Source organism: Phodopus roborovskii, unplaced genomic scaffold (genome assembly GCF_943737965.1).
Source record: "Phodopus roborovskii unplaced genomic scaffold, PHOROB, whole genome shotgun sequence".
Taxonomy (NCBI): Eukaryota; Metazoa; Chordata; class Mammalia; order Rodentia; family Cricetidae; genus Phodopus; species Phodopus roborovskii.
In genome coordinates this window covers 9189015-9209963 of record NW_026126636.1, presented here as the reverse complement: position 1 = coordinate 9209963, position 20949 = coordinate 9189015, and the positions used below count along the sequence as shown (strand labels likewise).

Genomic DNA, 20949 nt, shown 5'->3' with positions numbered 1-20949 from the left:
CCTGGAATAGAGTACTAACCGCACAAAGGAGGTCCTGTCGAGTCCGTGTTCTGTTCTACATGTCCCTCCCACCCCACCCCCGCACAAATTGCTCTGCCTGGGCACAGGATGGTAACACCCAGCACTGGGGAGGCTGAGGCAGGAGGCTCCTGAGTCCCAGGCTAGCCTGGGCTACTTAGCAAGACCACTTAGCTGCATTCAACTGCCCAAGGAGACCTGGGATTTGAACCCAGCCAGGAGATGACAGGGTTGTGGCCTCAGAGACCCCGAGTCAGGCCTCCTGGGAAGGGTAGCTTAGTGGGCTAGGGAGGAGGAAGGGGAGGCTCCCACACAACCCGGGCTGAGGGCTGACTCACTCTTAAGCAAACGGTGGGCGGAGCCCTGGGGCCACAAAACTGTCTCTTTCCCAGCGCTCAGACTAGAGCAGAGGTGGAGGGAGACCCACCCAGACGCTAGCATGGGCCTCGGGAGGAGGCTGCTGCTGCTGCTGCTCACGGCCTGCGTCCCAGGTAAGGGCTGGGTGGTGACAGCCGGGGTGAGTTAGGGGGAGCAGAGCCCAGCACCCAACCCTTCCCATCCAACCACTCTCGGGGTGTGTTCTCCAGCCCCACGTGGCGCTTTCAGACGCCCGCGGGCACACATTTGGAAAACCGATCCCTGGCGCGGTCCCAGGCTTCCCTGCAAAGTCAAACTGCACAGCCAGCGGTGGAATGACTTGGGCATGTGGCCCCCGCGGGCAGCTTTCCGCAGTGCAATCGATTCGGTGCGATCCCGCTTTGGGGTAGGAGAGAGATCGGCTCCCCAACATTTCTAGCGGACCCAGGGCCCGACGTTTGGCTTTTGCTACTTCTTCACCTGCTTCCTCCAGGAAATGTGGGGGGAAATGGTGTTGAGAAAGCCCAGGAAATGGAGAAGGGATTGAGTCAGGGTTTGGCGCGGTGAATAACCCTCCAGTCCGCGGGTGGCCGGGGATGAGTAATGGGGTGGGAAGGGGACCTCCGCGGGAGGCCCGGGTGGTCAGGGAGCTAGAGGGGTACGGGTGCGGGCACAAAGGGGAGGGGCTGTTCGCGTAGAAACCGGACCTGGCTCAGAGGAGAACAGCTCTGAGTTGCAGACGGGACCTCGCGGGGCGCAGACAGGGCGCTCTTTCTGTGCAATAGAGCCCGGGGAGGACAGCGCCGCGGAGAGGAGCCAGGAGTGCAGCTGCCACCTGGGGGCAGAGCGGGCTGTGTGGTTTGGGACAGTTACTTAGCCTTTCTGTTCCTGGAACGCACCTTGGAAATAGGGATGGATCCAGAGCTGGGGTCCAGATTAGAACCTTTGATGTCTGCGAGCGGGGCCACGAGCTTGGGGAGGAGGAGTGGCTCCGAGCCTGGGGCGGGGCCAGGGAAAGGCTGTGGTGGGTCTGTGGCAGTGCTTCTCAACCTCTGGGTCGCGAACTCTTTGAGGGGTCGCATAAGGTCATCGGAAAACGCAGACAATTGCGATCCATAGCAGTAGCAAAATTACAGTTATGGAGTAGCAACGAAAATAATGTTAGGGTTGGGGGGCGGGGACCACAACACGAGGAGCTGTATTAAAGGGTTGCAGCATTAGGAAGGTTGAGAACCACTGGTCCATGATACTAAAGTGAAGTCCCGGGCGGGCTAGTCTACCAAGAATAGAGCAGATCGTGGTGGGAAAAACCCTTAATCCGAGGCAGGTGGATCTCTGCATTCAAGGCCAGCCTAGTTTTCATAGGGCTCCGGACTAGACATGCGTAGTGAGACCTTTTCAAAAATATTCAATGAAATCATATAAAGGTAGGAAAAGAATTTAGGGGAAGAGTCAAGGGCGGGGCTACAGTAGAGATGAGAGCCTGAAGCAGGGCTATGGAAGCCGGGGCGGGGCTAGAATAAGGGGCGGGGCTAGAGAAGAAAGACTGGCAGGACTTGTGGGGCGGGACTAACGCCTGGGTGAGGGTGGAGCTAAAGGGCGGGGCTAGAACCTAGGTGTTGGGGAGGGGAGAGAGAAGGCTATTGGAGGTCACCCCGGTTGAAGCTGTCTTGGAGGGCTGATGGGCGGGGTTAGAGCTGCATGAGCTTAGGCATTGGAGAGCGTTGAAGAGAATCTACAAAAGGAGGTGGCATCTGGGGCTCGAGTGGATAAGAGACCACAGAATAGAACTGACCAAGACCGGGTATGGAGGATGGAAGACGAACAGCAGGTGATGCGCACGGGAGGCTGAGTCAGGCAGGAGAAATGCTGTGAGTTTGAAGACAGCTTGGACTAGAGAGAGAATGCGCCAAGGGCAGCTGCACATGATGACGAATCTGAGGGGACCAGGCCTAGAGACCAGTTTGGCAGCATGGTGGAGTGCGAGCAGACCCTGGCTCTGGCCCTGCTGACCACCTCTCCAATCCTCGCAGTCTCCCAAGGCCTGCGATGCATGCAATGTAAGGACAACCAGAACTGCTTGGTGAAGGAGTGTGCCCTGGGCCAGGATCTTTGCAAGACCACGGTGCTTCGTGAATGGGAAGGTAAGGTCGGTCCCACCACCACCACCACCACCAAGAAAATAGGAAACAATAGGCCACAAACCTTCTCTATCCAGATAGTAAGGAAATACGGACATTTAAACATCTAATGAGGCCAGAGAAACAGCCCAGACCCCTGCTTTGCCGGGGTGGCCCATGCCTTTAATCCCAGCACTTGGGAGGCAGAGGCAGGTGGATCTTTGTGAGTTCAAAGGCAGCCTGGTCTACAGAGCGAGTTCCAGGACAGCCAGGGCTACACAGAGAAACCCTGTCTTGAAAACCCAAAAACCAAAACAAACCAAAACAAAAAATTGCTGTCTGAGACAAGGCTACAGAGACAGCTGAGCAGGTTGAGACACCTGCTACTAAAAAGTCGGGCACTTAGGTACACACCTGTAACCCTAGTACTGGGGAGGTTGAGTAGGAGGATCGGGGGCCCCAAACCAATCTGGGCTACATAGCAAGACCCTGTCTCCAAAACGTTAGTTTTTGTTTTGTTTTGTTTTTCTTCCTATTGAGGCATCTCCGTGCTGGTTTCATTCACCTTAGGAGAGAGTTGCAGATGGATCCAGAAAATCTAAATGATGTGTACGAGGGAGGGGGAAGATGATTCTAGAAAATAACAGAGTCAGCCCAAGCAAGAAGAAAGGCCAACAAGGAGTGTCTCTGTGACCTTGAGTGGCCCGGGCTGGCGGAGACTGGGGACCCGCGAGGACTAAAGCTGTCTTCCTCACAGACAATGGTGAACTGGAGGTGGTGATGACAGACTGCGCCAATTACGAGAGGACCAACAGGACCATGAGCTACCGTGTGAACTCGAAGATCATCAGCCTGGCCGAGGTCATGTGTGCCACGGACGTCTGCAACAGGCCGAGGCCTGGTGAGTAGTCGGTGTCCTCGCCACCACGTGCCAAAGCCCCGATTCTAACCCAGACCTCCTCCAGCACCCCAGAGCCAAGTCCGTTCCTTACTCCAGTGCCCTGCTCATCCATCGCCCAGTGTCCTTGTCCCCAGCACTGTCCCCCAGGTCATCTCCCTCCCCATCTCGAAATATCCTCACGCCTACTTGCTTTGTTCGGTTGAGACAAAATCACACTATGTAGCCCAGGATGGCTGAACAGGGAGATCCTCCTGCCTCAGCTTCCCGGGGCCTGGGATTACGGCTTTGAGCTGCCACACTTAGCCCTCTCTGCACTATAAAATCATCCCTGGGCTGTGGGGTATCAAGCGCGACTGTCCTGTATAAAACAGTACATCCTCCAGGCTTGATGGAGCTTGCCTGTTACCCGAGCTGCTCAGGAGGCTGAGGCAGGAAGATTATAAGGTGAAGGTCAATTGGGATGCCTCAGGTTCTGTCTCAAACTAAAAACTAGAAAGGACCAGGGAGATGGCTCCTTGGGTAAAGGTGGTTGGTGCTCAGACCTTGAGACCTGAGTTCAATCCCTGAATGTGGAAGAAGGGAACTGACTCTCTACAAAGTAGCTCTGTGACCTACACACACATCACTATAGTCATAATAATAGTAATACATCAAAAATTTTTTAATATAAAAAAGTAGGGCTAGGGGTGTGGCTCAGTGGTAGAGCCCCTGCCTAGAATCCCCCAGTGAGGGGCTGGGGTGTGGCTCAGTGGTGGAGCCCCTGCCTAGAATCCCCCAGTGAGGAGCTGGGGGTGTGGCTCAGTGGTGGAGCCCCTGCCTAGAATCCCCCAGTGAGGGGCTGGGGGCGTGGCTCAGTGGTAGAGCCCCTGCCTAGAATCCCCCAGTGAGGGGCTGCTGGTGTGGCTCAGTGGTAGAGCCCCTGCCTAGAATCCCCCAGGGAGGGGCTGGGATGTGGCTCAGTGGTAGAGCCCTGCCTAGAATCCCCCAGGGAGGGGCTGGGGTGTGGCTCAGTGGTAGAGCCCCTGCCTAGCATGTGTAATATCTTTTTATTGTCTCCAACAACCTTAAAAAATAAAATAGAAAGGATGATGCTTGACATGGAAAGTATGGAGAGAGCTTGAGAGAAAGAAGTTCCCACAGCTTTAGGCTGTGGTCAGGGGTCCAAGTGCACACAGAGAAGGCCAGGGAGGATGAGGAAGGAGCAGGGTTCCTTGCCCGATGCTCTTCCTGAGGGGTCTGGCTCTGGGTAGAAATTGATTACTAAGGGCCTGTGTCCCAGGATCCTCATGAGGGTAGAGACTGCCTTTGTGCTGGGGTTGTCTCTTCCTCCGTCCTAACCTACAAACCATCATCTGGTGCAAGGCTGAGTCTTGTACATGTAGTTTCCGTATGTGTGCCTGCGCGTGTGTGTGCATGCTTGTCATGTTACACGTGAAGCTCAAAGGACACGTTGTGGGAGTTGATCCTCTCATTCTACTGTGTGGGTCCTGAGTCCTTAACTCTGGTCTTCAGGTTCGGCTCCAAGCACCCTTACCCGATGAGCCATCCTGATGACCCTGAGTTTCGTTTGCTTGTTTATTAGTTTGATTTTGTTTTTGTTTTTGGTCTGTTGAGACAGAGCTTCTCTTTGTATCTTTGTAGACCAGGATGGCCTCCAACTCACATAGATCCTCTGCCTCCCAGGTGCTGGGGTTAAAGGCGTGGGCCACCAACGCAGTCTTTGTTTTTGTTTTTATGAGACAGGGTCTCTCTGTTATGGAGCCCTGGCTGTCTGGAACTCACTATGTAGACCAGGCTGGCCTCAAACTCAAATCCACCCTCCTCTGTCTCCATGGGGAGATTCAAGGCTTACGCTGCCACAGCTGGCTTTTTTGTTTCTTGGATGGCCCTCTCTGGCATTGAACTTGCCATGTGGCCATGGGTGGCCTTGATGCCCGGTCCTCCTGCCTCCACCTCCTGAGTGCAGGGTTCCCAGATGTGCACCAATCACACAGGCTTTATTTGGCGTTGGAGATGGGACACAGAGCTTTGTGCATGCTAGGCGAGCACTCTACCAACTACACCAAGTACCTAGACTCTTTTTTCTATTTTTTTTTTTAATCACCTCCCACTTCTATTTTTTGACAAATGATTCTGCCCTTAGCATGGGAGACAGATTCGAGGCAAGCTAGAGTATGAAGGGAAATGAACATGGATGAGTGGGGGATGGGTGAGGTTGTCCACGAGAAGGGTAGCCAGACGCGGGGGTGGGGAGGGGAGGGCAGAGCTTTGGCAGGTAGAAAAGGAGACCTCAGTGATGCGTGCGTGCGTGCGTGCGTGCGTGCGTGCGTGCGTGGCCGGGCATAGAAGCTTCTTTCCTTGTGGGATGGAATCCCCTATGTCAGTGCAATGCTTCTGCGGGCGACAGCTATAAAGCTGGACAGATGACAGGAAGTCTCGGAAGAGCACTAAGAGGCAGAGGAAGGAACTTGGGGCCCCTTGATTCTTGGAAGAGAGAAGCCAGGCACAGAGTTTCGCAGGTGAGCCACATTCCGACTCAGCGACTCAGGGCTGTGAAAGGGAGACAGCCATGGGGAGAGAGAGGGCCTTGAGATTGAGGCTGCAGGGCGTGGCTGGGAGGGGCGGGTCCCCTGATTTGGAGATGATTTCTCCTCCAGTTCTTTGCAAGTGTACATGCAGAGGTGAGGTGTCCCAGCAGCAGTGACTTGAGCTTCCTGGGGACACAACCTGGAGAGGTACAGGTAGCCATTTCAGAGGCCCCACCCATACCCCAGCTAGGAGGTGAAGGCAGGGCTGAAACAGACCAGCCCTTCCGGGAGCTGAGCATGGCTGTGATTGCCTATGAGCGAAGCAGTTGGGAAGCTGGGTGAGGAAGATGCCGAGTTCTAGAACAAGCATTGATTGATATAAAGGGACAGAAAAAAAAATAATTTAGAGCTGCGTGTGTGCTTATGTGTGTGCGTGCACGCATGTGTGAGCATATGTGTGTGGGTGTATGTGTTAGCATGTATGTGTGCACACGTGTATGCTTATGTGTACTTATGTGTGCCCATGTGTGTGCTTGTGTACATGCGTATGTGTACCTGTGGGCATGTGTGAGCATATGTGTGTGTGTGTATTCGTGCGTGCGTGCATGTGTACGCACAAAGAGGCCAGAGAAAGATGGAGTGTCCTGCTCTGTCATTCACTTCAGAGAGTGCCTCAGTAGGCCTGAAGACAGCCTGGCAGCCAGCAAGCCCGAGGCACCCTCCCAACTCTGCCCCCCCCAACACGGATTACAGGCCTGTGCAACTGTAATTAGTTCTGGGGATCAAATTTGGGACCTCATGTTTGTTCAGCAGGCACCGACTGATCAGTAAAGAAAAGAGCTACAGCCTGGCATGGTGGCACACACCTATAATCCCAGGGCGTGGGAGGATACAGTAGAAGGATTTCCACAAATTCCAGGCCAGCCTGGTGTACTTAGCAGGTTCCAGACTGCAGAGTAAGACTTACTCTTGAAAAACAATAAAATAAGAACAACCCAAATAAATTTTGAGAAATGGGAAATCCACACAGCGTACTGCTGGCTCTGGCCGGAGCTCTTCCCCAACACACACGCATGCACGCACGCTACACGCAACCCCAAACCCCATTACCTCTCAGCTATATACTGATGGAGAATTCAAAACACAGGAGACCACAGTCTGGGATGGCCCAGTGGTTAAAGCACTGGCTGTCTTTCAGAGGACCCAGGTTCAGTTCCCAGCATCTACACCAGGCAGATGGCAGGTCTGTAGCTCCAGTTCTGGAGGGGCTCTACCGCCCTCTCTTGGCCTCTGCTGGTACTGCATGCACATGGTGCACAGCCGTAAGTGCAGGCAAAGACCCATGCACATAAAATAAAATGAAGGGAAAAAATGAAAAAACAGCTTGCTCTCCTGGGAGTCAACTCAGAGTCCCTTCCAAAGCTAATGTACTAATTAATCCCTTCCTAAAGCAATGCTGTGAATGACTGGGCGGCTCCCTCTAGCTCCCTGCCGTAGGCCCCTCCCCTTCACTCTGCCACTCCGAAGACCAAGCTTTCAACCCATGACCCTCAGGGAGACAAACTACACATAAACCATGGCAGAGGCAGGTGGAGACTCAGGAGTGTGATGCCAGGAGATCCAACAGGCAACTGAGCACATACGTCTGCATGTTAGACATTTGCTTTTTAGTACTGAAAATGCAAGCGAGGGTCTTCTCCGTACTGCATGGCTACACCCCCTGCCCCTCACTGGGGGATTCTAGGCAGGGGCTCCACCACTGAGCCACACCCCAGCCCCTCACTGGGGGATTCTAGGCAGGGGCTCTACCCCTGAGCCACGCCCCAGCCCCTCACTGGGGGATTCTAGGCAGGGGCTCTACCCCTGAGCCACGCCCCCAGCCCCTCACTGGGGGATTCTAGGCAGGTGCTCCACCCCTGAGCCACACCCCAGCCCCTCACTGGGGGATTCTAGGCAGGGGCTCTACCACTGAGCCACACCCCAGCCCCTCACTGGGGGATTCTAGGCAGGGGCTCTACCCCTGAGCCACGCCCCCAGCCCCTCACTGGGGGATTCTAGGCAGGGGCTCTACCACTGAGCCACGCCCCCAGCCCCTCACTGGGGGATTCTAGGCAGGGGCTCTACCACTGAGCCACACCCCAGCCCCTCACTGGGGGATTCTAGGCAGGGGCTCTAACACTGAGCCACGCCCCCAGCCCCTCACTGGGGGATTCTAGGCAGGGGCTCTACCCCTGAGCCACACCCCAGCCCCTCACTGGGGGATTCTAGGCAGGGGCTCTACCCCTGAGCCACACCCCAGCCCCTCACTGGGGGATTCTAGGCAGGGGCTCTACCCCTGAGCCACACCCCAGCCCCTCACTGGGGGATTCTAGGCAGGGGCTCTAGCACTGAGCCACGCCCCAGCCCCTCACTGGGGGATTCTAGGCAGAAGCTCTACCACTGAGCCATGCCCCTGGCCCCTCACTGGGGGATTCTAGGCTGGGGCTCTACTATCGAGTATAATCAGAATCCTTTATCTCCAGCTATTTCATCAAAAATAGCACAATCTTACCTTCGCCTTTACTTCTTGGATGGTCTGCCTTGCAGTCCCAATTATCACCCACGAATGAATGACCCGGAAGATCAAAGCTTCACTTGATTGATCCATGATAACTTTGTTATTTTGCCCAAAGCTTCTAGCCTAGGCCAACTGGTCCAGTTGCTTTTCCCTGGAAACACCATGTCACCCTTTGCCTGGGCTTTGGCTCACACCATCCTCCAGCCTGGCACAGCCTCTCCTTCCTGACCCAGGAGATTGGAGCTGTGTCTGAGCCGAGGCAGCCCACTGGCAGGCTCAAGGCAATTAGGTGAATCATTCCCCCAAGAGCCAAATCTATCTTGTTCAAGGAAAATGCCTAAAAGGCCCATAGCCCGCTCCTTCCCACAAACATCCATGAAAACCAAAAGCAGATTTTCCTCCAGGCACTGTGGAACATTCCTGTAACCCCTAGACTTTGGTAGCTGAGGCTGGAAGATTGACAGTTTGAAGCTAGCCTGGGGTACATAGTGAGACTGGGTCTCAGAAAAAACCCAAATTTCCAGCACAGCCACACTGGCTGCCCCAAAATCTGGGGGGTGGGGGAGTTCCTTTTTGAACACTTCTTCCCATGCACTTCTGAATGTGGGTCATGTGATCTTCAGGAATCCTCTTACTCTTTTTTTTTTTTTTTTTCCTCATTGCTCATTCACAAATCTTTCTCCATTCTCACAAGTGATTTACCTGCCATGGTGATGCCAGTGGAGAGAACCACTTGGGAGAATGGGACAGGAGGATTCCCTAATGAGGGGCTGGGGGCGTGGCTCAGGGGTAGAGCCCCTGCCTAGAATCCCCCAGTGAGGGGCTGGGGGCGTGGCTCAGTGGTAGAGCCCCTGCCTAGAATCCCCCAGTGAGGGGCTGGGGGCGTGGCTCAGTGGTAGAGCCCCTGCCTAGAATCCCCCAGTGAGGGGCTGGGGGCGTGGCTCAGGGGTACAGCCCCTTGGTGGTAGAGCACCTGCTTAGAGGAGGTGATAAATAAAATGATAAAGAATGGGGAGGAGTTAGGAAAGACAAGGAGCAAAGAAAGGGTGTTCTAGACAAACACAATAGAATTTGGGAAGATCCGGGGGCCAGCGGGTCTATGTTCTGAGACTGGGAAGCCAGTAGGGAAGAGAGAATGCGAGGGGCTGCTGCTCGGGGATGAGGCTGGAGGGGTGGCCAGGGCCCAGTCTTCAGTGGGCCTTGAATGCCATAATCAGGAACCTAGGTTTTCTTCTGAGAGCAATGGGCAGCTATGAGAGTACTCTGAGCAGAGGGCTGGGTTAGATGCACTTTAAAGCCCTTCCTTCTGAGGCCATGTGAGAGGAGGGGCAGCTGGGTGTGGCAAGGGCAGAGGCTGGTATTGAGGGGCAGCCAGGGAAGGTCTAGAAAGACTTGTGGTAAGTAGGCTTAGTGACTGACTGCCTCCAGTTCAGAGAGGTGTTCTCTGCAGGAGCTGGGCCTCCAACCCACCCCCTACCTTTCTTCCTAGGAGCCCGAGGGGTCGCCTTCCCCAGGGGCCGTTACCTTGAGTGTATGTCCTGCAGCTCTTTGGATCAGAGCTGTGAGAGGGGCCGGGAGCAGAGCCTGCAATGCCGCTACCCTGGAGAGCAGTGTGTTGAAGTGGTGACCCTTGGGAGCATGGGAAGTAAGTTCTCGGCCACAGGGATGGCCTCTTGTGGGCTGTACCCATGTAGAGAGACCTCCAAATACCGGAACTCAAAGCAAGAGGCAACTTAATTCACATGCACGCGTGCACACGCACGCACACACACACACAGACACACACACATACACGCATGCACGCGTACACAGACACACATACGCGAACACACATGCACGCACATGCATGCACACACACAGTGACTGCAAGTCCAGCGTCACCGGGTCAGCTTGAGAGTGACGAGGAATCCAGTTGCCTAGTCACATCTTACATATTGCGTTCATTCTGACGGCTGCTTTGTGGCCCAATGCGGCTATCGGAGTTCCAAACCTGGTGTCCATATGCCAGGCTTCTTCTGGAAATCCCACAAACACATGAAGTTCAATGTATCATATGGGCCTCCTTTATCATACAGCAAAGTGAGCATGGAAATACAGTCCTTTGCCTAGGGATGAAGTTAGCCCAAATAATAATAACAAGAGGCCTCTAATAAAACAGGGGTCCCCAAGGAGGCAACCCCACAATCAGTTCCTTACCACGGCCTGACCTCTGCCCCTTGCAGGGAGCTTGAAGAATGAGAACTACATCAAAGGCTGTGGCAGTCTTCCTGGGTGCCCTGGCGTAGCCGGTTTCCACAGCAACCGCACCTTCCACTTCCTGAAATGCTGCAACTCCACCCACTGCAATGGCGGCCCAGGTGAGGGTTAGGGTGCGATGGACGCTTTGGCTCTGTCTAGAGCCACCCATCTCTCTTTCCTAAGTCCTCCCCATTGTCGCAGCGTAAGTATCGCCTCTTCCCGGAAGCCAGCCCTGGCCTGAGACCGGGTCAGGGCCACTCTGTGCAGCACAGGCAGCCCACTCAGCTCCCACCGCACCCCAGCTCTGCCCACCGTGGGTCAGAACTGTCTGGTGACAAAGCTGTGAGTCCAGAGAAGGTAGAGCCAGGCTGCCCCGGCCACTGTGGTACCCAGCATAGTCAGCATGAGCTTAAGGCCAAAGGGCACGGGCTGCTCTTGCAAAGGACCCCAGGTTTGATTCCCAGCACCCACATGGCCGCTCATGTCTGTACTACAGGGCCAGGGGATCTGATGCCCTCTACTGGACTCGCTTGGAACTGCATGCATATGATAGACAACACCCAAACACTCATACACATAAACTAAAATAATTTTTTTAATGTTAACATAATGCAAAACCCTACTTTTGATTCCCGTGGGAGCCAGGTCCTGGCACGTGTTAGATGGGTCCTCAGGCTTAGCAGCAAGTCCCTTTACCCACTGAGCAGTCTCAGTCCTAAACTTATCCCGTAACATTATTCTATTTGAACCCACAACAGCCTCAGCACTCCAGAGGTAGAGGCAGAAGGTTCGGAAGTTTGAATTCATCCTCCACAGGGTGGATTTCAAAGGTAGCCTGGTACATGAGACTCTGTCTCAGAAAATGAACAGAAAAGCCAGGTGTGGTGGGCAGTGCCTTTAATCTTAGGACTGTAGACACTCTCTCTGCCCAACAGGAGTTTCCATAGTAATAGACGTCTTCTGCACTGGGGCTGAAGAGATAGGTAGCCCAGCATGGAGAGTGGATACGAACCTCGGTTCAGGTCCCAACATCCGTGGTTGGGCAGCTCAGAGCCACCTCTAACCCCAGCTCCAAGGGACCCAGTGCTCTTTTCTGGGCTCTGCAGACATCTACAATTACATGCTGCACACACGTCATTTGGTTTTTAAGTTTGCATTTATTTTGTGTGTATGTACGTTAATGCATACAGATGAGCATGCCATGGTCCATGTGTGGAAGCCAGAGGACGACTTTCAGGAGTCAGTTCTCTCTTTCCACCACGTGGAGCCTGGGGATTGAACTCAGGTCATCTGAGTCGGCCTTGAGACATCTCAACAGCTCTAGAATTATAGTTAACGCTAATTAATTTCAACCTTTAGAAACACAAGTGGCCAGTGGCTGCCACAGTGAACAACGTCAATCTGAGAAGGCAGGGCTCATTTCATAATACATACTTAGGGTCCCCCATGGGGCCTAGCCGGATGGGTGGGGCTCAATCCCAGAGAACAAGACCCCAAAAGAAAGTGTAGTTCCCACGCATGACCACCAGGTGGCGCCCTAGCATCTCGGGCTGACCGTGGGCAAACGATGGATCTATGGATGCATGGTATCAATGCTCATCTTTGGTCCTTGTCTTTTTCTTCTTCTATCTTTAAGTTCTGGATCTTCAGGACTTGCCTCCGAATGGCTTCCAGTGTTACAGCTGCGAAGGGAACAGCACCCACGGGTGTTCCTCCAAAGAGATGTCCCTCATTGACTGCCGGGGACCGATGAATCAGTGCCTGGAGGCGACCGGCTTAGATGGTGAGGTCCTGTTAGAGCTGGAAGGGGACCGACCCATTGGGGCACAGGGCGCTGACCAGACTGATTGGCAGATGGGCGGGACCTAACCCAGGTGGATATTCCTATGGAAAAGGAAGGGCAAATTGCAATAAGAGGGTTTGGCCCTGTCAAACCAACAATAATCCACTTCGTTACACCTTAACATAAATAATTTTTGATGCAGGGTCTCACTATGTAGCCCTGGATAGCCTGGAATCTATGTAGACCAAGCTGGCCTCTAACTCACCGAAATCCGCCTGCCTCTGCCTTCCAAATGCTGGGATTAAAGGTGTGCGCCACCACAGCCGGTCTCATAAATAATAGCTTTGGTGACGGGGGAAAAATAGCCTGTGTTTCTCATAATGAAAAAGTGCAAGAGGGGACTGTCATTGTTTACGGTGTGGCAACCCTCTTCCCGTCTGGCTTTAATAGCAGACATCTGGTCCTCGTGGCTGCTCTCGTGTTCAGCCTGTTGCAAATATCACATGTCCTGGGGTTTCTCTGGGAAAAGTATCTCTGTGCTCGCAGAAGCTCGGAAAGGCCAGATGACATCTTAGCGTTCCTCTGAAAACAGTCCTGGCGTGAGTGTGAGGGACTGCCAGGGGTCCCTGGCTCCCGCCATGGGGAATGGAGGTGGCTATGGCGTCCACCACCCGAAGCTTGTCTCTGAGAATTCCTGGCTAACCGGCTCTGCTATTCCTCAGTGCTGGCCAACCGGAGTTACACCATGAGAGGCTGCGCCACGGCTTCCTGGTGCCAAGGCTCCCATGTGGCAGACGCCTTCCTCCTGGACCACCCCAACACCTCGTGCTGTGATGGCAGTGGCTGTAATGGTCCCAGCAGCGGTGCCCCCAGGCCAGACCCTGCTCATCTGGGCTTCATCGTCTCCCTGCTCCTGACCGTCCTCCTCTGGACCTGAGTCCTGAGCCCCAAGCCCTGGCTGGACCCAGGGACTTTTGACCTCCCTCGTGTGCCTCAGTTTTTCCAAGAACCGGAAGAGATGTGGGACAAGGGCTGCGGGCAGCAGAAGGGCTCTTGGTTGAGTTAATATTATGGTTGCTATTGTTATTATTATCATTGTCATTCCTCTAACTTATTATATATATAAATAAAAGACTTTTTTATACCAGTGAGCAAGACTGGGATTCTCTTCTGCTCCTGTCATATTTAGCTTTGGGAAGATGAATGGGGGGGGTCTTTTTTCTTTGATTTTGTTCCAAGACAGGGCCTCACTATGTAGCCCTGGCTGTCCTGGAACTCGTTCGGTAGACCAGGCTGGCTTCAAACTCACAGATCTGCCTGCCTCTGCCTCCCCAGTGCTTGGATTAAAGGTGTGAGCCACCACACCCACCTTTTCAACTCACTGGTTTTTTTGGGTTTTTTCTTTTTTTGTTATTGTTTTTTAAATGATTTATTTATTTTTATTTTTATATGTGTTGGTGCTTTGCCTGCATGAATGTCTGAGAATGTTAGATCCCCTAGAACTAGAACTGCAGGGAATTTAAACCCGGGTCCTCTTAGAACCACTGCTCTTAACTGTTGAGCCCTCTCTCCAGCCCCTCACCTCACTGTTTTGAGACAGGGTCTCCCACTGAATCCTGAGCCCATCAGCTTGACTGTACTGGTGGCCAGCCAGCTCCAGGAATCTTCCTGTGTCACGAGCACTGAGGTTACATGGGTACTGTGTCTGGATTTTCTACATGGGTCCTAGGGATCTGAACTCAGGCTCTCATATTTCTGGGACCAAATGCTGTACCGGCAGAGCCCTATCTCAGCCCCCAGACTATGTTATTGCTAATGCCTTCCAAGAAAAAAATGACAATAATTGAGCCAAGACTGTATTTCCCATGATGCCCTGCAACAGAGAGAGCTGGAGATGATGTTGCATCAGCTGCTTCCTGTTTCAAACTGAAGATAATGTCACCATGATGCCTTGAAAAAGACATTGAGGCTAAGGCTTCCTCTCCCGTGATGCCTTGCAGTGGGACTCAGAGGATAGAAATGGCCACCCTCTGGTGTCCCCTGGCTAAGGTCACGTTTCTCTGTTCCACAGCCTGTTCTAGGCCTCGGTGCCGCCAGCTCCTGAATTGATCTTCCAGGATCTTTGGCTGCAGGAGATAAGATCCCTTTGTGCTAACTTAAGCAGGAACTGGTATCATATAGGGAGGTTAGAGTCTAAGCAAAGTCCTGGGAGCCTGAAAGCTGTGAAAATCAGAGGAAGCTCCTTCCTGCAGACTCTGTCCCTCCTCCATCCTCCTGCGCCTGTGCCTGTGTGCACCTCGGGTGCCTTTACTCAGACGGCGGCCACCTGGGCTTTGACACCCTTACTTCTCCCTGGCCTGGAGTAGGCTAGGCTAGCTGGTCATCAGGCCCCAGGGACACCCCAGTCACCACCATGATGGAATTACAAGTGAGCGTCCCCACATCTCAGCTTGTTTCTTTAATGTGGGTTCTGGGCGTCCAACTCAAGTAAGAGGCTTGCAGGCCAAACACTATGTGCTAAGTCATCTCCCCGCCCTCAAAGTCCCTCAGCCTCTTCTCTCCCCTTTCAGTGCCCCCCACCCCACCCCCTCCACCCCACCCCACCCCCTCCACCCCCACCCATTGGCTCTCTCGCCGCCCCCCCCCCCCCCCCCCCCGCCTCCAACCCTCTCACATTTCCCCCAAGCTTTCCTTCATTTTCCTTTCTCTAGACTGCCTGCGTGGACTTCCCACATAGTAGACAAATACGCCTACTATGGGGCTAAAGACCAAAAACACTTGAATCCCTTCTTTTTCCAGGTTCTCACATTTTAGCTAAGGATCCACCCAGGCCAGTTCTGCCCACGGCTCCCCTCTGCTTAGGGCCAGGGAAGGTCACTCCCATCTGAGGTTCTCACGAAGTACAGCCCACTCATCTGGGAGCCAGGAAACAGAGCCTGCGGGAGGGTTCTTGCCACAAGTAGGAAGAAGTAAGTGAAGAAAAAAAAAAGCCGAAAAAGTTCCCACCACTTAGAAGGTTCTAGTTGGCAAGCAGTATTGCTTCCACAAAATCTCTGTATGAATCACAGGGCCAAGACTGCACCCAACTGAACGTGGTTGAAAGTAAAAAGGAAATCGATTTTCTCTATAAGAATCAGTCGTGAGTTAGGGGAACCCTTGCTTTGATGAAGTCAGCAGTTCCCCACCGAATCCTACATGGCCCAGGCTTGCATACATCATGAACTCAAGGTGGCTGCCTCTGTGCCAGGCATTTACTCTGGGGATTTCTTTGGGGAAACGAAGAAAAACGTGCCTTTGAACATCAGTGGACAACCCCTGCTTGGCGTTTCATTCCCCTGACTGGCCTCGCGTACCCTTGTATCATCTGGTTACTGAGAGGTTCAGACACTGGAGCAAGGTCACTGCTGTTCGTGGAAAGGGGCAAAGGGGGAGGGGCGAGCAGTTCCCCATGCCCCGCCCATGTTTCCTCCCCCAGGGAATGGGTCCAGCAACTGCCTCTCTGACACCCACCTCTGCTAGAAGGCTGATCTCCACTAACCAGAGACCTGTGGTCCTCTCTGATGCAATTAGCATAGACCCGCCCCTTGGCCGTTGTCTTAATTGAGCTTCTACTGCTGTGATAAAACACTTGGCCTGGGGCTGGAGAAACCCACAGAAACTACTGACCTGAACAAAGAGGAGCTCATGGCCCCCAGTCTGATAGCTGGGAAACCAGCGTAGCACTGACCCAGATTACCCGAACACGGGTGTTAGGAGGCCTGGGCAGTCAATGGGACCTCTGGTAATGGATCAGTATTTATCCCTAGTATAGGAATGGACTTTGGGATACTTTCCCAGCCTAGACACTTTCCCAGCCTGGGAAGGGCCTGGGCCCTGCTCCAAATGATATGACAGACTTTGAAGATCCCTCATAGAAGGCCTCACCCTCCCTGGGGAGCAGAAAGGGGATGGGATTGGGGTGTTGGTGGGGGGATCCGCGGAGGATGGGAGAGTGCAGGAACTGGGATTGAAATGTAAAACAAGCTTGTTTCAAATTTAAATTTAAAAAATTATTTAGAAAAAAAGATACCACTTTGCCTGGGGCTGGAGAGATGCAGTGGTTAAGAGCACTGGCTGCTCTTCCACAGGACCCAGGTTCAACTCCCAGCACCCACACGGCAGCTCACAGCTGTCTGTAACTCCAAGATCTGACATCCTCAGACAGACATACATGCGGGCAAAACGCCAATGAAAATTCAGTAACAATAAATATTTTAAAAATTAAAAAAAAAAAAAAACAATTTGACCAAAGCAAGGGATAAAAGAAAGCCTTTACCAATGCAATGATATCCTAATGATATTCTGCTAGGCTCATAGGTTGGTGCTTAGTCCAGCTGTCATCAGAGAGGCTTCCTCCAGCAGCTGCTGGGAGCAGATGCAGAGACACCCACTAGGCAGAGCCAGGGGAACCCCAAAGAGGGGGAGGAAGGATGGTGGGAGCCAAGAGGCTGAGGACTCCAGGAGAACGCAGCCCACAGAATCAACTGAGCAGGGCTCGAAGGGCTCACAGGTCTCATAGGGTCTGAGCTAAGCCCTCTGCTTACGTGTGTTCTCATGTGACTCCTTACAGCGGAGCGGAGCTGTTTCTGGCTCTGTTGCCTGCGCCTGGGGCCCTTTTTCTCCTACTGGGTTGCTTTGCCCAGCCTTGATATGAAGGTTTGTGCCCAGTCTTGTAATTTGTTATACTGTGTTTGTTTGCAATCCCTGAGAGACCTGCTCTTTTGGGTGGAGGAGTGGATGTAGGGAATAGGGGAGGTGAGGGGAAACCGCAATCGAGATATATGTAAGGAATAAAAAAAAATTTTTTTAAAGTTTTTAATTGGGCTTTTGTCAGAGTTAGAGTCCATGAGGAGGGACAGAGGAATGGTGACAGGAACAGCTGAGAGCTCACATCGTCATGGGCACAAGGCAGAGAGCCAAGGGGAAATGGTGCCAGTCTTTCAAACCCTCAAAGCTCACCCCCAGCGACACACCTCCTCCAAGAAGGCCAAACAGTCCCATCAACTGGAGACCAAGTATTCAAACATATTCACCCACAGGGGCCAATCTCATTCCACCCCCCCACCGTCCGCACCACCACCACCATCAATACTGGCTTAGGAACAGGCAAGTGGCAACCGTCTGGGGCAATGAGACACCCCGGACCCAAGAGATAGAGGTAAGATCTGAGATCAAACCTGGGCTACCAGCTGGGACCCTTCGCATGTGTTGAGGCAGGGAGGAGGAGGAGGACGTGAGGAGGATAGGGATGGAAAGATGGCTCAGTGGTTAAGAGTAGCTGCTGTCAATCTGAACACAGCATCAAGGTCCTACAACACGTGTAACAAGCCAGGCATGTATTACAATGCCTGTAATTCCAGCTCCAAGGGGACTGACAGCCCCCTGTGGCTTCCATGTATGAGAACACACACACACACACACACACACACTCCCCCAAGTGGGGGACCCATCCAACAGCCATTGCCCTGTAGCTCTGGCCTGGCCATCCGTCTATCCTGAGAATGGATGGCCCCCCTCATCTTGGAAGATGGCTGGCAGATAGCCCTGGGGCTAGAATTACCAGTGAGGCTGGACAGAGGGGAGAAAAAGACAGTTGAACAAAGAAGTCTACTGAAGGAAACTCAGAAAAGATCACCTCCCTCACTGAAATGGAGCCTTGTGGAGGCTGTACTGGCCCCAAACTATGTAGTGGAAACTGGCCTTAAACTCCTAGCTCTTCCTAAGCACTGAGGATACAGGTGTGAGCCACCATGCCCGGTTTCTGTGGCGCTAGGGGTAGCAATGGGGTTCTGTGCCTACTGGGTAAGCGCTCCACCCCCCCCCAAAGCCTTGTCCCCAGCCCACTGGAATAATTTCTCCTTCACCCTATGAACAGAGTGCTTTGAAGGGACCTGCCCTCCCATGCTAGATGCGAAGCTGACAGATGAGTGCCAAGCCAGTCTCTCTCCCAGAGTGCCACAAGCCAGGGAGGAAGATATCAGTTAGTGATGTTAGCTCACCACTTGTGTAGGGGAAAGGTCACTATAAGCTGCCCCCTTGTGGGTCTTGAACGCATGCCAACAATTTCTGTGTTGAAAGTCCAGCGGGATCACTCAGTTAAGTAAGTGCTCAGTGTGCAAGCTTGAGGGTCTGTGACAGAGTCCCAGAACCCATGTAAAAACTATAGCCAGGCACAGCAGTGAATGCTTTTCATCCCGGGGCTAAGAGACTGAGACAGGAGGGAGCCTGGAGCTTGTTGGCTGGGCAGTCTTGTCTACTCGATGAGTGTCCGACAAGTGAGAGATTATCTCAAAGGGAAGAAAAGACACACCCCAGCAGAACTGACACCTAAGGTTATCCTCCAGCTGCCACACACGGGAATACACACACAGACACATACAGACACACAGACATTCACACAGAAACACAAACACACACACACACAGAAATACACACATTCACACAGAAGCACACACATTGCTGGGCAGTGGAGGCACACACCTTTAATCCCAGCACTCCGGAGGCAGAGGTGGAGGCGGAGGCAGAGGCAGGCAGATCTCTGTGAGTTCGAGATCCACCTGGTCTACAAGAGCGAGTTCCAGGACAGCCTCTAGAAAAAGAAAAAAAGAAAGACAAACAGACACACAGACACACAGAGAAACACATACATTCATACAGAAACACACACACATTCACATATACACACATAAGCACACATTCACACAAAATATACATACACACACAAATACACATTCACACAGAAACACATGCATGTACACACATTCACACAGATATACACACAGACAGAAACACACAAACACACACACACACACACACACACACACAAGACATTTAATCCCTTGTGAGTCATTAAGAGGATGGCAACCTAATCCAACTATGGTGCTCAGGGAGGATCCACCGAGCTGCTTAGGATCAATGAAGTCATCAGGGTGGAGCCCTCATGATTGAACACTGACAGCTGGTTAAAAAGGAGACCAGGAGAGACACGTGTGCTCCCAGTCTCCCGCCATGTGACAGACACCCTGAGGACTCTCAGCTGGAAGGCCATCAGCAGATGCAGCCCCGAGTTTGTTTGCCAAAAGAAACCTTCCTTCCTAACTCATTCAGTCTCTGTCATGTTCTGAGAACAGAAAACAGGCTCATACACCCTGAACAAGTATCCCCAAAACAGTCTCAGCTTCATTCACCCAAGTCACAGAGGGGACTGGCTTGATCACCCCGGCCCCAGCCGGAAGTGGTAAACCGAGACTGGGAATCTGGAGCCAGAGTAGAGAGCTGTGGTCCGGAGGATGGAGAGGATGCTGCGAGCCAGATACGATGCTGGGAGCATTGGTCCTGAGGTCAGAGATCCGGGATGCTGGGAGGCATGGTCCCTGGGACACAGGAGTTGATGGGTGTTTTAGGATCTGAGGACAGAGGGGACACAGGAGTTGATGGGTGTTTTAGGATCTGAGGACAGAGAGGATGCTGGGAGCTGGGTCCTGGACAGGAAATGTGCTGTGATGACGACCCTCGGTTGACCTGGATATACAACAGCTTAGAAGTGATGGAGACAAAAAGGCAGAGCTTTTCAGAAGTGGCATGCGTGGCCCCAGTTTAGCTGTGGTCCTTGAGTCCTGTGAGAGGTAGCGGCCTCCCGCATGCCAGTTTCTCACTGTTTTGGGTCCTTTGGGTCATAAACTCGCTTCAGGCCTTTGGGTGTCCACAGAAGCGGGCTCAGGGAAACCCACACCCAAGTGAGAGAAGGGACCAAAGTCTGGAGGGGTGTGTCAGCCTCCAGGTTGGGGAAAGGAACCGGAATGGCAGAGTAACACAGACAGGCTGGACCAAACAGTGGGGAGAAGGTGCGAAGCCTGAAGGCCACTCCTGAAAGGTCACCCCGGGGGCCTCTCCCTCCCCAGGGCCTAGGATTAAGACTTCCTTCCAGTCCGGTTAGCATTCTGGGGGCCGCTCCCTGAGAAACAAGGTTGAAACTTGAGGCTTCACGGTCAGGACCAGAGGGAGGGAGCTGATCCCATTCTATGCCCTGCCCAGAGAAGTCCACACCTGCCCAGCCACCCATTGCCCAGCCTCTTACTCTTTCCTGCTCACCTGCCCACATTCCTTTGCCGCATCACACTCCTCTCCCCCAAAGCTCACACTCACAGTGCATGCCAGCACCCCGCATCTTCGCGCGCTTCCGAGCATCGCCCTCCAGCGCATCTCCAGAGCATCTCCCACGCACCCCCTGTGGGTAGCCCGTGCATCTTCTGCGCAAACCCCAAGCATCTCCCGTGCGTCTTCCATGAATTCCCCCGTGCATCTCCCGCGCCTCTCCCACGCATCTCTCGTGCATCTCCTGCGCATCTTCCTTGTGTCTCCCGTGCAAGCATCCTCTGGGGAGCCCCACTCGCCCTGGCTACGCCTGC

General features: G+C 53.3%; 1 protein-coding gene across 2 annotated transcripts; it reads left to right on the top strand.

The window, feature by feature from the left end:
- Positions 1 to 426: 426 nt before the first annotated feature.
- On the top strand, positions 427 to 13653 carry Plaur (plasminogen activator, urokinase receptor). Of its 2 annotated transcripts, none has more exons than XM_051207362.1 (7): positions 427 to 509; positions 2409 to 2519; positions 3253 to 3396; positions 9971 to 10126; positions 10704 to 10838; positions 12356 to 12502; positions 13225 to 13653. In XM_051207362.1, exons 1-7 carry the CDS (start codon positions 458 to 460, stop codon positions 13437 to 13439), a joined length of 960 nt encoding a protein of 319 aa, XP_051063319.1. In that variant the 5' UTR covers positions 427 to 457; the 3' UTR covers positions 13440 to 13653. The 2 variants fall into 2 exon arrangements, with proteins under 2 accessions (XP_051063319.1, XP_051063320.1); XM_051207363.1 differs by lacking the exon at positions 13225 to 13653 and adding an exon at positions 12953 to 13133.
- Positions 13654 to 20949: the final 7296 nt, after the last annotated feature.

Coding starts and splice junctions, on each gene's coding strand:
- Plaur (XM_051207362.1), top strand. CDS start 458: ATGGGCCTCGGGAGGAGGCTGCTGCTGCTGCTGCTCACGGCCTGCGTC. Junction 510..2,408: donor GCTCACGGCCTGCGTCCCAG/GTAAGGGCTGGG, acceptor CAATCCTCGCAG/TCTCCCAAGGCCTGCGATGC. Junction 3,397..9,970: donor CTGCAACAGGCCGAGGCCTG/GTGAGTAGTCGG, acceptor CTTTCTTCCTAG/GAGCCCGAGGGGTCGCCTTC.